General features: G+C 52.4%; 2 protein-coding genes across 3 annotated transcripts in view; one reads left to right on the plus strand and one right to left on the minus strand.

Annotated features, from left to right (window-relative positions):
- The window catches only part of LOC124251347 (carcinoembryonic antigen-related cell adhesion molecule 1-like), a 1,036,279-nt gene that overhangs the window by 379,162 nt on the left and 641,208 nt on the right, over positions 1–15,909 (plus strand). The window lies entirely within an intron of this gene.
- Positions 3,727–15,909, minus strand: part of POU2F2 (POU class 2 homeobox 2) — a 33,851-nt gene continuing 21,668 nt past the window's right edge. The window contains exons 7-16 of one of the 2 annotated variants that reach the window (XM_046684079.1): positions 12,792–12,897; positions 12,610–12,701; positions 10,624–10,737; positions 10,233–10,374; positions 10,007–10,155; positions 9,755–9,931; positions 8,485–8,551; positions 7,165–7,366; positions 6,959–7,032; positions 3,727–6,705 (exon numbers count right to left, since the gene is read on the minus strand). In XM_046684079.1, coding sequence (XP_046540035.1) covers positions 6,374–6,705; positions 6,959–7,032; positions 7,165–7,366; positions 8,485–8,551; positions 9,755–9,931; positions 10,007–10,155; positions 10,233–10,374; positions 10,624–10,737; positions 12,610–12,701; positions 12,792–12,897 — 1,455 coding nt within the window. In that variant the 3' untranslated portion in view covers positions 3,727–6,373. The remainder of the gene's footprint in view (positions 6,706–6,958; positions 7,033–7,164; positions 7,367–8,484; positions 8,552–9,754; positions 9,932–10,006; positions 10,156–10,232; positions 10,375–10,623; positions 10,738–12,609; positions 12,702–12,791; positions 12,898–15,909) is intronic. The other variant, XM_046684080.1, reaches the window with a different exon arrangement.

Consider the following 15,909-nt stretch of genomic DNA (forward strand, 5'->3'; position numbering starts at 1 on the left):
CTACTGCCAATCTTCCTCTTTTTTTGCTGAGGAAGGCAGGCCCTGAGCTAACATCTGTGCCCGTCTTCCTCTACTTTATATGTGGGACGCCTACCACAGCGTGGCTTGTCAATTGGTGTCATGTCCGCACCCGCGATCCAAACTGGCGAACCCTGGGCTGCCAAAGCGGAATGCGCGCACTTAACCGCTGTGCCACCGGGCTGGCCCCTGAAGTGCTAATACTTTTTATCTTTCTAAATGATCAAACCACTCTTCCACTTTTCCTTTCTCCTGTTCTCCCGTCCCTCACTACTGAATGTGCAGAATCCTAGTACCTGTGTGCTAGGCATACATCAGAGAATGGAACAATGACAAGGCGACCTGATGGCAATGAGGAAGTCCAGTTGTTGACACCATTTCTGATTTTCAGTTGTGAGGTCTTGGGCATCAGCCCACGGCCTGACCTGTGAAGATGTTGTTCCTGCCAAATGACTTAGTCAAGATGGGCACAAAAATTTGAGTGAAAGAGAGTTAATGTCGCTCTGAAAAAAGAAGGGAGGTGTGTACCTTGTACCACCAGACAAGTTCAGAGTCAACTCTGTTTTTAAAGGGTCTTGTTAGTCCTCTGGGGATGGCAGTGGGGAAGTACTCATGGCTTTCCTGGCTTTCTCATTTATTGAAGACTGTGCTGGAGATCTGTCCTAAGCACTTATATCATCTCATTTAATTCTTATAAGCCCACAGGGTGGATATTGTCTCTCTGACAGATGAGGACACTGAAGCTCACAGATCAAGCGCCACATGTCTATAAAATGGCAGAACTGAGATTTGAAATCATCCTAAATTCTGAGACTTGGTTTTCCTTTTTTTTGTTTTTTTTTTTTGGAAGATTAGCCCTGAGCTAACATCTGCCACCAATCCTCCTCTTTTTGCTGAGGAAGACTGGCCCTGAGCTAACATCTGTGCCCATCTTCCTCTACTTTATATGCGGGATGCCTGCCACAGCACGGCCTGACAAGCAGTGTGTAGGTCCGCACCCGGGATCCGAACAACCAGCTGGGCTGCCGAAGCGGAACGTGTGAACTTAACCGCTGGGCCACTGGGCTGGCCCCCTGAGACTTGGTTTTCTGATTGGCAAAAAAAATTGCTCAGGCCTTACTCCTGAACATTCACTGTTTGAACAGAAGTAAAGCCTTCCCCTCCCCAGCACATGCATACCCACCCCATACCCTGACTTCCCCACCACCCTTCCCGGGACAGAGAGGAGACCAAAGGAGAGCAGGCAGCATTTCTCTCTGTACAGTTTTTAATTTTTTATTTTTGGATGTTGTTCAGATGAATGACACACTCAAGTTACAAAAATGGGGCCTTAAAAGAAGCACATTGTACAATGAACAAGCAGATTGGAGTTAAGAACACTGAAACGCTAACCCGCTACCACGAGAAGAGACAGGGAGGGGGTACAGGATGGGAAGGGAGGGGCTACCAACACAGGGGTCAGACAGAACTGAAAGGGGGGCTAACTTGGTGAGAATGGAGGAAAAGCAGGTCTCCTCCAGGGCCTACTCAACTTCCGGATGCCACTTCTTGGTCTCCCTTTGCCCACTACTTGCCACCTCCTATCCTGGTGCCAACCTGGTCATTCAAATGAGTAGGTGGGAGACACCCACCACAGAAAGGGCCAAGCCAATCAGATCTTTACAAGGTGGGATGGTCACCTTGCCCAAGTACAGCCTTGAATTTGGGAGGTGATGGTGGCAGCAGTGGGATAAGAAGCCAGAAGGAGCTAGCAGAGAGTTGATCAGAGATCAGACCCCTGCTTTTCCCCCGCTTCCCCACCCCACCATGATCCAACGGCCCTCTCTACAAATTGTCGAGAGAGGCCCCCAGTCACCCTGTAATTATATAAATAAATAAATACTGAGCCCCTGGGCTTAGAGGACAGGCTGGGGAAGGGCAGCAGGGATAGGAAAGAGGAGAGGAAGGGGAGGCAGAGGGGAGGGGTCACAGACATAGTAAATAGTTGTCTCCGTCCCAGCAACACTTCTCTCTGGATTTTTCTCTCCTTTTTGTGTTTGTTTAACAAGGAGCTAACATCTCAAGGACAAATACTTAAAAATATACATTATTTTTTCTTTTTTTTTTCTCGCCTTTGTCATCGTCATCTTGCTTTGGAGACTGCTGAGGTCAAAGTTCAAACCGCATGAAGGAACTGCGGCTTGGAGTTTTTGTGTATTTTTTTTTAATTTTTATTTTTAAATTTTTTTCACTTTTTTTTCCAACGTATAAAAAGGTAGCGGAGTTGTCTGTGGGTTTTTTTTTTAATGGTTAAATCTTTGGTTTGTTTCTTTTTTCTCTTGGAGGCCTTTATCTCTCGCACTTGCCTTTCCCACTCAGGCCAGTGGGGGCCCGCGTGTCTCAGTCTTGCTCAGTCTGTCTCACTCTCTCTCTCATTCAGTTCCCCCTACCCTGGGCTAAAGGGAGAGAGAGGTACCCTGGGATTTGGGTGGGTGAGGAAATCTAGCCTGGTCAAGAGGTCACCCCCTATGTGCTAGTCCCTTACCCCATCTTCCCAAGGCTAGGAGACCCTCTCTTGGCCTTCCCCAGGGAGGAGATGTGTGGGAAACTCATATCCTTCCCCTCCTCCTGATCTTAGCCCCAACTCATACAGGGGTTTGGGTTCCCCATCTCTACTCACCCCTACTTTTACCCGCAGCCCCTCCCTCTTACTTCTAGCCCCCACCCTCCCAGAAGAGAACAGAGAGAGATGTTTCCTTCACTAGCATTTTTTTTTTTGGCACAATTAAAAGGCCCACCATTAAGGTAGACCCAGTCTCTGTCCTCAAGTCAAGGTTGGGGAGAAGAGAAATTCAGAGGGCTCCCCTTTTCTCCAATCCACTCATCATCTTCTCTTTCTAGCCCAGGCCCCTGGCCACCCACTTCAGACATCTCACCTAGCCCAGAGCCTGGCCTGGGGTCTCCCTCCCCATCCCCCACATAAAGTTCCCCAGCCCCCAACTCTCTCGCTCACACACAGACACACGGACACAGGCTCTGTACAGACCACAAAATAAAAACGATGAGATAGTTTTGTTTCCCGGAGTCGAGACGGGGGACCGGAGTGGAAGGGGCAGAGGGGGATGGGAGGCATGAACTCCCCCGTCACCTTCCCAACCCTGGCTCCCTCCAGCCCCCCAGCCCCTTGCCCTGGCTGGCCCCCAGCCAACGATATTTGGTTTCCTTTTTTTAACATTAAAGTTCTATGAGGTATTTGGTGCCTTATCTCGAGTCCTCGGGGGAGGGGGGCCCAGGGGGGAGACCTGGGGCACACTTGCCCCTCCTTCCCTCCCACCCCCTTCCCAATATTTGGTTTCACAGCTGTAGTTAAAGCTTGGGATTTGGTTATTTTTCCCTCTCCCAGGGAATATTCATTTTTTCTTTTCTTTCTTTTCCCAGTTATGGGGGTTGGATGGGGAGGGTCCCCATCACCCCCAGCTGCACAGGGGCCCCTCCACCAATGTCAGGGCATTGGCCCCATCCCTGCCCCCTGCTTCCTCCCCTCCTCTCTGCCCCACTCCCCCAACACTGGGGTCGGGGAGAGGTCCCAGGTGGCAGGATTTGATGGGGAGGAAGCAGGATGAAGTGGGTGGTGGTGAGTCCTGGATTTTCTTTCCTTTTTTTTTTTCTTTTTTTTTCTTTTTTTTTTTTTTTTGGTCTAGAATCAGTTTTTGTTTGAGTCATCTCCACCATGCCTTCCATGCTGCCTGTCTTCTCAGAGGGGTTTTTGGTTGTAATTCCTTTCACCTTGCTCTGCTCAAATGTCCTTCCTATCTGGTCAGGAGCCCTTGGCCCCCTCTCCACCCCTGCACTGGGGCCCAGGCCCTCTCACCAGTCCCTTCTCTTCAGGAAATAAAAATGGACAAACTCAGAGGTAGGGTCAGGGCAGGGAGTCGGTTCAGCGGAGATGCTTACATTCCGGCGAGGACGGGTCGAAGGCATGCCAGGCCCCATCGCTGCCAGGGTGGGAGGGGCGGCCACTCCACCGCTGCCCAACAAGGCACCCCGAAACCCTTGCAACAGCCGAGTCTCTGCTGCCGCCGTGGCCCAGCCCAACAGTTTCCTTTCCCGGGTGGGAGAAGGGAGACAAGAAAGAAAGAGAGAACACTGAAGCCTTGGGGCCCAGGGTGGCATCCGAGGCTCTGTCTGCCTCTCCTCGGAGTGTCCAGCAGCACTGCCCGTCTCCCGGGGCTCTCCCCTCCCTCTGCTCTGCCCAACAAGGGACAGGGGCCAGTCTGAAGCTGCCGCCAGGCTCTGCTCTGATTTCAATGGCTCGCGTCCTTCACAGCAACACTTTGGTTTGAGGAGAGACACAGAAAGAACGAGATTGAGACAGGTGAGAGAGGAGCGAAGGAAGAGGGAGAGAGAGGCAGAGAGAGGTGAGCAGAGAGAAGGGAGAGTGGACTGAAGAGAACAGAAAAAAGAGATCAAAGGAGGAATCAAACCACCCGAAAATTTGTTAGTTTTCCTTTGTCCATTCTTTTTGCTTTCTTATTCCTTTTTTTCCTTTTTTTTTTTTTTCTTAAAGCTTTTTCAGTTGATTGGGGGGCGGGGAGCTTGGGGCTCTTCACCCCTGTCCCTGACACCCTCTCTCAGCCCTGCCCACCCGCTTCCATCCACCCTGGCTGAGGGACAGGCCCTGCCCCAGCCACCCCCCTCCGGCTTTCCCGAAGACGACGTCCATGAGGTATTTGTGAAGAGAAAGAAGCATCCGTCCTTCCATCCGCCTTGGGGACCAAGGGCCTGGACCACTGGTGCAGGGGCTTGGCTCCACCTCGCGGCTCCTTCTTATTCTTGAAGAGTCCTCATCTTCTTTCCCTTAAATATATATATATCTATAAATTCTTTTTTTTTCTAGTTTTAATTTATTGTTTGTTTGGTTTTTTGTTTGGTTTTTTTTTTGGTTCAAAACTTTGTTGGCCTCCACAATAGCAGGAGGGCAAAGTGGCTCCCAGCGGCGTCTCTCCTCTGTCCGTCGAGAGGTGTCCAGGGCTGGGCAAACACAAGGTCGCCAAGACTCGAGGGAGGTCTCATGGGTGTGGTGGCCACCACAGCGCCCTCTCGGATGGGGACCACAGGTCATGGCACTGTCACCGCCACCTGGACCCTGATGGGGAAGCCATCTCGAGGAACCCACCACTGGGGTGCGTGCGTGTGTGCATGTGTATGGGGGGAGAGGAAGAGGGATTTGCCAGTATCAGAGGGGCACAGGGTGGGAAGAGCGAGGTGAGTTCTCTTTTTGGTTTCTGGTCAATGTCAAAGAACGTGAAGGATCCCACGGATAGGCACTGGAATATGAATTTTTTTTTCAGGGAAACTGACAGACGAGGATGGAAAAAAAGACAATTTGAATGCCCTCAACTCATCCCCTCTTGTCTGAAACTTCCACCTTCCCGTGGGCTGGGGAGGGGGCAGATTTCAGAGCAGAGGAGGGTGACGGGGTTGAGGGGGGACGTATGAGAGCTAGAACTTGGCAAAACGGCCTAGCCCACCCTTCAAAGGGAAGAGGGGGAGGTACAAGGGGTGAAAAGTCATCCCAAGCCTTCCCCTGAACTCTCCCCTGGCTGGAGGAGGGAGGAGGTTACAGTGAGACCCCCCTACCCAGCTGGGGAGAGCGGGGGGCCGTGGGAGAGGGGGACACATGGTAGGGACACATTCTGTTGAGCGCAACGCTAAAAATTCTGTACATCCTTTGGATGAAGCTACTGAATATTTGGTGTAAGGTTGTTCAGGCCCTTTCTCTTTCACCTTCTGGAAAAGAACATTTGGCAGGTGGTTCTGAGCCCGCCCCACCTGCCCCAGGCTGTGCCCTGTCCTCGCTAGCCCAGGGCTGGGGGCTGGGGCTGCAAGGCTGGCACATTCTCTTTTTCCTTCTCTGGCCCCCACTGGGGGAGGCAAGGTTGGGGGTTGGCCCCACAGCCAGGGGCTCAGCTTGAGTCCGCCCTGCCAGGCTTCTCCGCCCCTGGCTGGGGTTCTTATTTGGTGTCGTAGCGGTGAGGGTGAGCACACTGAGGTCTGGCTCGCGACTGGTTTTTGGTTTGTTCGGTTTTGTGGGGGATTTTTTGTTTGTTTTTGGTTTTTTATATTTGTTTGTTTTTCACCTCTGGTTCCTTTGGGGCAGCTGGTTTCTGTTGTGATTATTTTTGGTTTTCTTTTTTGTTGGTTGGTTTCTTTTCTTTCTTTTTTTTGGTTGGTTGGTTTTTTTTTTGGTCTTTCCTCCCTTGTCTCTCCTGCTCCAAGGACCCTCTGCACCCCCACCGCTGGCTTCCTCGCCCTCTTTCCAGGCGGGGTACCGAGGTGGGGGTCAGAGGAGTAGGAGGGGAGGCATGGTGGGCCCTCACTCGGACTTGGACCCTGCCTCGGGCCCCCCAGGGCCTCCAGGGGTCTGTGCTGCCACCTCGCTGCAGGTGGAGGAGGAGGAGGAGGACGAGGAGGAGGACGAGGAGAGGCCAGGAGACTTGCTGGAGATGGAAGCCGCCACAGCTGCAGCGGCTGCCGAGACCAGGCCCACGCCAGGCGGGGCACTGAGCAGGGGCAGCCCAGCGTGATTCAAGAAGAGTGGCGAGGTCACCAGGCCGGGGCTCCCCGGGGCCGCGCTGGCCGCCCCCAGCACCAGGTTCCCGCTGCCATCAAGGCTGGTAAGAGGCAGAGTTCCACCAGAGGCCAGGGCTGGCGGGGAGAGAGAGGAGGCTGGGCTGGGGGCACCTTCCAGCATCCCACCCGCAGTGCCCCTGTCTTCCCATCTGCCTCACTGACCCCCATCAGCACCCCTCACACCTTCCCCCAAGGTGAGATGGGTATGAAGAGGCAAGCGATGCAGTGAGCAGGGGCAGAATGGCATGGCTGGAGCAGCAATGGGGGGGCTCGAGGCCCCCAGAGGGCAGGGTTGGTGACGATGAGAGTGACATGAGGCAGCACGCACCTTGGATGGTGGCCAAAGGGTTGTTGCTCATGAGGGCTGGACTCAGCCCGGAGCCCAACCCCACCATTGTGCTTCTGCAAGAGGCAAAGCAGAGGCATTAGCAGGGGCGGGAACTCATTGGCAGAACTGGGGGGCAGCTCCCACCCCAGAAGCAGCAGCCGCCCGGCTTCTCCCCATAGCCTCCCCACCTGCAGCTGCTCACTTACCCCGTGCTGGGGTTCAGGCCCGACAAGCCGATAGCCGAGTGGCTGCCTTGAGGGCTGGGATTTGTGCTGTTGGTGGTGGCCGGGGGTGGGGGAGTGACAGAGGGTATGGAATTGAGGGGGGGCGCGGCCCCGCCCCCACCCCCACCCCCTCCGGCTGTCCGGCTGGGGTGGAGCGTCCCCACAGCTGAGGATAAGGTAGTAACTGCCAAAGAGAGACAGAGAGATGGAGACTTGAGCTTCCACTTGTCCTCCACAGAGGAACCTCCTGCTTGTCTTCCCTGCCCAGTCCCGCAGCATCTCCTCAGTCAGAACAGACTTAGGTCTCTCGCCCTCTCTTTCCAGAGCCATTTCTTTCTGCCTCTGCCACAGTGATAGCGATCACAGAAATTGCAGTAAGAGCAACTGTCACCCACTGAGCCTGGGCGTGCTCTGGCACCCTGAGTACTCCACCATGAACCTCACCACCCGATTCCTTTTATAGAGAAGAACTGGGGGTGCCCAGAACACAAAACCCTATGGCTCCCTCTAGGGGCCAGGCAGGGGGGTGCGGCTGCACACGCCAAGCTTGAGAGGGCTCAGAGCCCGGCTGGGCCAGACAGCCAGGGCAGCAATTCATGCCTCTGTCAGACCCAGCTGTGCCCTTGGGCCAGTGCCTTCACCTCTCTGGCCTTCAGTTCCCTCATCTGGAAAATGAGGATAATAACAAAACCTACCTCATAAAATGGGTGTGAGGATTAAATGAGGCAATACTCTTTATAAAGAGTTTAGAACAGTGCCAGGCACACCCTTACTACTTTATAACCCTCCACTTATTATTCCTTAACCTGGGGAGAGGCAAGACGGTGTTGTTTTATATTATTCTTGTATATGGTGTTAAACACGCCCTGTCCCGGGAAGGGGGAAAGGAGGGCTTTGGGTACAAAAGTGTGTGTGTGTGCGCGTGTGTGTGTGCATGTATATAATCATGTAAATAGCTTCTGTATGTATTATATTTCACAACAATTTTATAAAAACTGGGGCTCAGGGAGGTAAAATTGCTTCTGGAGTTCACACAGTTTATAAATGCTGGGAACAGAACCCAAGTACATTGCCTATTAACAACCCCAAGCTTTTCTCAAATGAAATTGTGGAACAGATGAAAGTGCGCTGCTCTGGCCAGGAGGGCAAGGCTGCCCTCTCCTCTCTGACCCATGCCGCCTCATCCCCAGGCTCCGTCCTGAGGCCCGCAGACACCCTGTGCCCTGCACCACTTGAGAACCCCAGGCTCCAGGCCTGCACTGAGTCTCCAGGACCCCCTCCCCATCTTCTGCCCTCCCTGACCTGTTGTGCTCAGACTGCTGGAAGCTTGGGACAATGGCAAGGTCCCGGCGCCCCCTTGGGGTGTGACCTGGGAGAGAGGAAAGAAGGTATGGTTAGGCCACTGTCTCCCAGCAGCCCCCATGCTGCTCCCTTTGGGAACGACCCCCTCCCCTTGCCCCTAGGATGGTGAGAAGGCTTGGGGTACAATGCTACGTTTGTATGAGGCCAGGTGCTTTCCATCATATCCTTCTCCACATTTACCCTGGGCAATTCTGAGCCACAAGCAGGAGGGAATACTTCCCAACCAAGCGTGCTCCCCCACCTCTCCTCTGACACTATCCAGCTGCAGGTCTGAAGTGTGTGTGGGGGCAGGCATTATGAGGATAAACTGTGTCTCTGCATCAGAGTGTTGAGATGTCATATTGCTTCATTTTCTGGGAACATCCACCAGCCTCCTTCTTGGCCTCGCTGCCTCCAGTCTCATCCTTCCATCAGCCCCACTCTAAATGAGATACTGTCCCTCCCCAGCTCAAAACTCCTCCTCAGCTCCTCACTGCCCATGGGTCAAGTTCAAGCTCCTCAGCATGCAGCTTGGGTGTCTGGCCCACCTCCCACCCTGCCCCCCATACTCGTTCACCTGCACTCCAGCTCCAACCACACTAAACTGCACTGGAGTTCCTTAAAGTGGGCTCGGCACACTCCGGCTTCCAGGCCTTTGTGAACACCAGTCCCTTTGCCTGTCCTTCATGTGGCTGACCAAGTCTCTTTTGTCCTTTTGAGTCAGCTCAGATGGTCCCTCCTTCCTCCACATCATGGACAGGGACTCCTCCGAGCCCTCTGTAGTGTCATAGCCCTTTCCATACTAGATGGAATAAAGTGATGTCCCAACGTGTCTGATCCCGAGCAGGTCTGTGTGGAGCTATATACCTAAGTGTACACCCAGGGATGTAATGATGTCCCTGCCCTGTCTGTGTGGGGGGGGGGGGGGCAGGGGGAGGGGCCTGTATTCCCTACTTGGTATCCGTCCCCATGTGGCTATGTCCTGTGATGACTCTATGTTTGGCTATGTCTGTGGGTGCTTGTATCCCCCACGTAAGACCAGTTCTCTGAAAACTGTGTGTCCCTCTGTGACTGTGCTCCACCCATGTGACAGCCTGTCCCCAAGCCTGTCCTCTGTCCTAGGAAATGTGGACAACCAGGGAGGTTGTGCTTTGTATAAGGTGCCTGCCAAGGGGCGAGGGAGGTGCCAGAGCTTTGTGCCCCCCTCACCCCCCCGAGGAGCCCTTGGTACCAGATGGGGGCTGTAGCTGGCCGGCTTGCCAGGGCTAGGCAGCATGGGGGCCGCGCTGCAGGGGTTGATGCGTTTCTCCTTCTGGCGCCGGTTGCAGAACCAGACGCGGATCACTTCCTTCTCCATGTGCAGCTGCTCTGCAATCAGCAGGATCTCCTCTGAGGTAGGCTTCTGGTTCTGCGGGCAGAGGGCGTTTGAGCCCCGGCCGTCCTCCCGCCCAACCTCAGGGCCTCCCGGGAGGTGGGGCCTCACCGCTAGAAAACTCTTCTCTAAGGCGAAGCGGACGTTTGTCTCGATGCTGGTCCTCTTCTTGCGTCTCCGGCCCGGGAGCCCGTCGAAACCCAGGCTGGGGCTGCTCAGCTGGTTGGGGCTGGGCAGGCTTGAGTCCACAGACATAGTCTCTGTGCCGGGAGGAGACGGAGCATGAGAGGGCGCCTCCCTCGCCCGCCGCCCGTCGCCCGCCAGAGCCCAGTCCCACCTGCGTCGTTGAGCCACTTCTCCAGGAGGGGCTTGAGTTTGCACATGTTCTTGAAGCTCAAGTTGAGGGCCTCGAAGCGGGAGATGGTCGTCTGGCTGAAGTCGTTGCCGTAGAGCTTGCCCATGGCCAGGCCTACGTCACCCTGGACCAGGGGGTGAGGATGGGGCGGGCGGTCAGGACCCAGCCTCTGTGCACCGCGCTCACCTCGCCCACCAGCTGGCCACGCCCCCAAACCCCACCCACTAGATGGCTATGCCCCGCCCTTCCCACCAGCTGGTCACGCCCTCACCCCGCCCACTAGACAGCTATGCCCCCGCCCTGCCCACCAAATAGTCACGCCCCGTCACCCCTAAGCCCACCGCCCATCCTGCGGGCTGGCCCCAAACCTGACCTGCGTGAAGCCGAGCTTGATGCGGCGTTGCTTGAAGGTGCGGGCGAACTGCTCCAGCTCCTCCAGGTCACTGGGCTCCTCGGGGTGGGATGGTGGCTCCAAGCATTTCGGGGGCTGCGGGTGCGAGAGGTGCGGGTCGGGCAGCGTGGGGCGGGTCACGGCCTGGTGGAGTGTGGAGTGGGCAGGTGGGTGGGATGCAGGACCGAGGACCAGGATGGGACTCAGTAATGGCTGCGAAGTTCCCCCTGCCTTCCTCCCTCCCTGCCGTCCAGCCTCTTCCTTCAGACTCCCCTCCACCTTCCCCCTTGGAGGCCCCTCCACACTGGCAATTTCCATCAAGGTGACACTGCTGCCCCACAAGGGTCCTGTCGCTGCCTGGGACTCTCCGCACATTCCCTCCCAGCCTGCAAACTCCCAGAAGGAGCAGCCAGCTCGTTTTGCCAAGGCTCTCTCTGGAGTTGGGGGTGGTGGTTTTATCCTCCTCTCAGGCTGGGAATCAAGGACTGGCTCTAACACCAAATTGCTCAGTGACCCTGGCAAGTTTCTTAATCTCTCTGGGCCTCAGTTCTCCCTCTGCAGGATGGGAACAATCATGGCAGCTCTGCCTACTCCATAGGGTTGTTGGGAGAATTGGGTTAAAAATGAGTAGGTTGCAAATAAAGTAAAAATATTTTTAAAAACAGATGGGAGAGCGACTGGGGGGATTTACAAAGAAACCACAGCTCTCTCTGGAATGCTTCATTTTCCTAAAAATAAAAGCTCTGAAGCTGGTGGTGTCTGCGAGGATGTTGGTCACACAAATCCTTGATCCATTATCCAAAACCCAGGCCAGATGTGTTTTGGAAGTCAGAAATTTTGCAGATTTTAGAAAGCCTACATGGGGCATATATCATAGCTAGTGTGACCCCCCCCATCAGGGTCAAAGCATTACCCCATAATTGGACATATTAACAGCTCTCAAGAAAGCACGAATATCACACAAGAGGGATAAAGAAAAGACATATGCTGCCTTGCATCAGGTCAAGACAGGCTTTGCAGCCAAATGACTTCTGATGCTCACATTACAAGAACAACTTGATTTTCTGAGCATTTTTGGATTTCAGGATTGCAGCTAAGCAGCTAAACTTTTTGGGTTTTCTTAGTAGTTCATATAGTTTTTGAAAGGACTGCTAAATAAATGGGTAGGAGGGAACTCTGGAATCTGTAAAGGATAGTGCAAGATTATTATTAAAGTCTAGAATCCAAACAGCAAACTGAAAGAAAGGCCATGGGGGCCAGGCAGGAGGACACCTAGGAGACCTGGAGAGCTCACGCCCTCCTGGAGGGGGCCCCTGCTCTGGCCAGCAGCCAGCTGCCCACTGCCGCCATGCCATGTGGACACAAATCCAGCCTTGCCAGAGCTTCCAGTTTGTCAAAAGAAGCTGGGAATCTGGTGTTTCCTGGGAATTTTGTTGACAACTAATTCAACTTAAAAAATATGGTATGGGCCAAATAAAACACATCTGTGGCCCCCCCGTTTTCAGTGTCTGGTCTGGGAAGGGGATGTGAATTAGTACCCTATGGAGGCCTTCCTCAGAGAACCCTCCATTTGGAGTGCTGGAAGAGACCCAAGGTATTCATAACCTATAGGCTTTTTGTGTTTTGTATATATGTGCATTTTGGGGCAGTGGGGGTCAGATCCAAGTCTTTCGTCAGATTCTCAAAGAAGTCCTTGTACCTGAAAGTGTTAAGAGCCCCTAGTCTGGTTAACTCCTCTCATTCTATAGAGGAAGAAGCTGACCTGGGCAGGGAGAGTGGCTTGCCTAAGGTCCCACAGCAAATTAGTGTTAGAGCAGGGCTGGGCTCCAGGTCTTGACTCCTCTCCTGGCCCCTGTGGTTATGGGATGGGCCAAATGGAGAGGAGATCCTAACCCGCCACCCCATTCACCCAGCCTGCCGCAGGCCCTGCTGCGGGCCTAGCCTGGCACACTTGGCGGACCCTCTCACCTGTGTGGGCAGCCCGGCTCGGGGCTGGGAGGTCAGAAGAGCTCCCTGGGTTTGCTGAGGTAGCTGGAATAGATTTGGCGTTGGTAGCAGGCCTAGAGAGACAAGCAGGAATGCGTGGGATGAGGGGGGGAAGGGGAGTTCTGTAGCAACATCAAGGAGGCCATCCAGGGTGGGGGCCTTACCTGGCTGACTCTGCTGGGCCTGTGGCAGCAGGAACTGAGCAGGTGGCTGGAGGTGGTGACCCGGCACAAGCACCAGCTGCTGGAGCTGGAGGAGCTGCTGTATGTCCTAGCAGGGAGGTGGGTGGACAGAAGACAGCCTGAGTCCTGGCCCCGCTGCTCCCTTTGCCTCACCTGGACCCTGGGGGGTGCTCCTCTGGGCAGCCTGGCACCGGGCAGCCTGGCACCGTGCAGCGAGAGATGGAACATGATCTCTGAATGGCATCCCTGAACTAAGGGTCCCCAGGAGGCTTCTCCCAACTTCAGGGTAGCAGAGAGTCCTCCCTGGGCCATCCAGAGGGTTCACTCTTTACTACCTTTTCTTTCTTTCTTTCTTTCTTTTTTTTTTTTTTTTTGGTGAGGAAGATTGGCACTGAGCTAACTTCTGTGCCAATCTTCCTCTATATTTTGTATGTGGGATGCTGCCACAGCGTGGCTTGATGAGTAGTGTGTAGGTCTACACCTGGGATCTCAACTCACGAACCCTGGGCCACCAAAGCAGAGCACATGAACTTAACCACTACACCACCAGCCCCACCCTACCTTTTCTTTCTTGATGAAATGTTTGCTTTGTCTTACATTCCCACAGAACAAACAGAATTGTTTAAAAATGTAAATCAGACCAAGTCTTCCTTTCTTTTCAAACACTCCCAAGGCAAACAATATCATGTCTGGAATTAGCTTTAAAATACTCCAGCACTTAGTGGGTGAGTAAATTGGTACAACCACTTTGGAAAACTCTTTGGGACAGTTATGGGTTGAATTATGTTCCCCCCTAAAAAGATATGTTGGGATCCTAACCCCCAAACCCCAAAGTGAGACCTTATTTGGAAATAGGGTCTTTGCAGATGATCAAGTTAAACTGAGGTCATTAGGATGGGCCCTAATCCAATATGACTGGTATCCATATAATAAGGGGAAATTTGGACACAGAGACAAATGTGCACAGAGGGAAGATGGTGTGAAGAGACACGGGGAGAAGACGGCTATCCACAAGCCAAGGAGAGAGGCCTGAAACAGATCCTTCCCTCCCAGCCCTCAGAAAGCATCAACCCTGCCAACACCTAGGTTTCTGACTTGTAGCCTCCAGAACTGTGAGATAATAAATTTCTGTTGTTTAAGACACCCAGTTTGGGGCTGGCCCTGTGGCTGAGTGGTTAAGTTTGCATGCTCTGCTTCGGTGGCCCAGGGTTCGCTGGTTCAGATCCTGGGTGTGGACTTACACACCACTCATCAAGCCATGCTGAGGTGGCATCCCACATAAAAGAACTAGAATGACCTACAACTAGGATATACAACTATGTACCAGAGCTTTGGGGAGGAAAAATAAAGGGGAAGACTGGCAACAGATGTTGGCTCAGGGCCAATCTTCCTCACCAAACAAACAAAAAAAAGACATCCATTTTGTAGTTCTTTGTTTGGCAGCTCTAGCAAACAAATATAGGCCTATTTACTAAAGTTGAGCATACACCTGTCTTATGACCAGTGATTCCACATGGTGGAATATGGTGGATATAAGCCACCATGTGTGCCTACACGTATTCACCAAAAGACATGTACCAGAATGTTCCCAGCAGAACCACTGGTAAAACCTGAAGATAGTCCAAGTATGCATCCACAGTTGAATAAACTGTGATTCAGTGGAATGCCAGAGCAATGAGAATTAGCACTCTACAATCTACAATGACACACAATATAGACTTCTCAACATCACGACAAGTGAGAGAAGCTGGTCACAATAGAGACATCCTGTGTGATCCCTTTTATGTTCCAATCGCATGTTAAAAATTTGGGAGGTGGAGACTGGAAGGGGTCCCGGGGGCTTCTGGGGAGCTGGCCATATTCAGTTTCTGGATCCGGATGCCAGTTACATGAGTGTGCTCAGTTTGTGAGTATCATTGAGCCATATACTTATGATTTGGGCCCTTTTACATATTTGTTATATTTCAACAAAAAGACTACTTTTTAAAAGGGAATGAGGCAGGGAAAGAGGGAGAGAAAAACACCAGCCCCCTCACCAAAAAAAGTGAGGAGTAGAGATGAAACCGGATTGGCAAAATGCTGCTATCTACTGAGCTGGATGAAGGTACAAGCGGTTCCTTACATCATTCCCTCTATTTTTAGGTTTGAACATTTCTAAAACAAAAAGTAAACCCTCCTTACACACAAACACTCCAATGGCTTCTTGTAGCCCACAACAATACAATCAGGACTCCTCACCTGGCCTCTAAGGCCCTTTATACTGAGGCCTGTGCTAGTCTTTCTGACGTCAACTCCTACCTCAGGGCCTTTACATGCACTGTTCCCTCTCCCAGGCAGTTCTAGTTCTTACACTCCTGCCTAGGTCCTTCTTGTCACTCAGGTCCTAACACAAAGTCACTTCTTCAGAGATGCCCTCCCTGATCATCTAATCTAAACCAGCCCACCGCCACACCTCCCTTTGTCACCTCCATTTCACCTCCTTCATAAGACTTATCACCATCTCAAAGTACCTCTCTTTCTGTTTACTCTTTAACAGTGCATCAGCTCCATGGGAGCTTGATTTTGGCAGTTTTGGTCACCATTGTAATCTCAGCACCTAGAAGAATATCTAGCACCCAGTAGATGCTCTGCATATATTTGTTGAATGAACCAAAACTGATGCTTCATAATTCACTTAGCAAGTTTTATGTAGAGTCGAAAGTTATGCTACTTACAGTTACAATATTTTTCCTTCTGGGAAATTGGGGGAGATGAAACATGCCCCTCAATTCCTCCCAATGCTATTATTATTTCAAAGACCAATTTAATATCCCAGGAAATGAACAAACTGGGGGAAAATATAAACAAATCAACACAAAGGGCTCATTTCTCCAATATATAAAGAGCGATTACAAATCAATAAGGAAAAAAACCCTAATGACCCAAGAGATAGGTGTGGTGACTTCCTAGCAGAGGAAATACAAACAGCTGTGAATGAAAAAACATTCAGTTTCACTCACAGTAAGATAAACACAGCTATAACTGCACTGAGACACAATTTTGACCTATCAGATTGACAAAGATAATAGTGTGTGACACACTATGTTGGGGCACGTGGGGA

The sequence above is a fragment of the Equus quagga genome, chromosome 13, assembly GCF_021613505.1.
Source record: "Equus quagga isolate Etosha38 chromosome 13, UCLA_HA_Equagga_1.0, whole genome shotgun sequence".
In the NCBI taxonomy this organism is placed as follows: domain Eukaryota; kingdom Metazoa; phylum Chordata; class Mammalia; order Perissodactyla; family Equidae; genus Equus; species Equus quagga.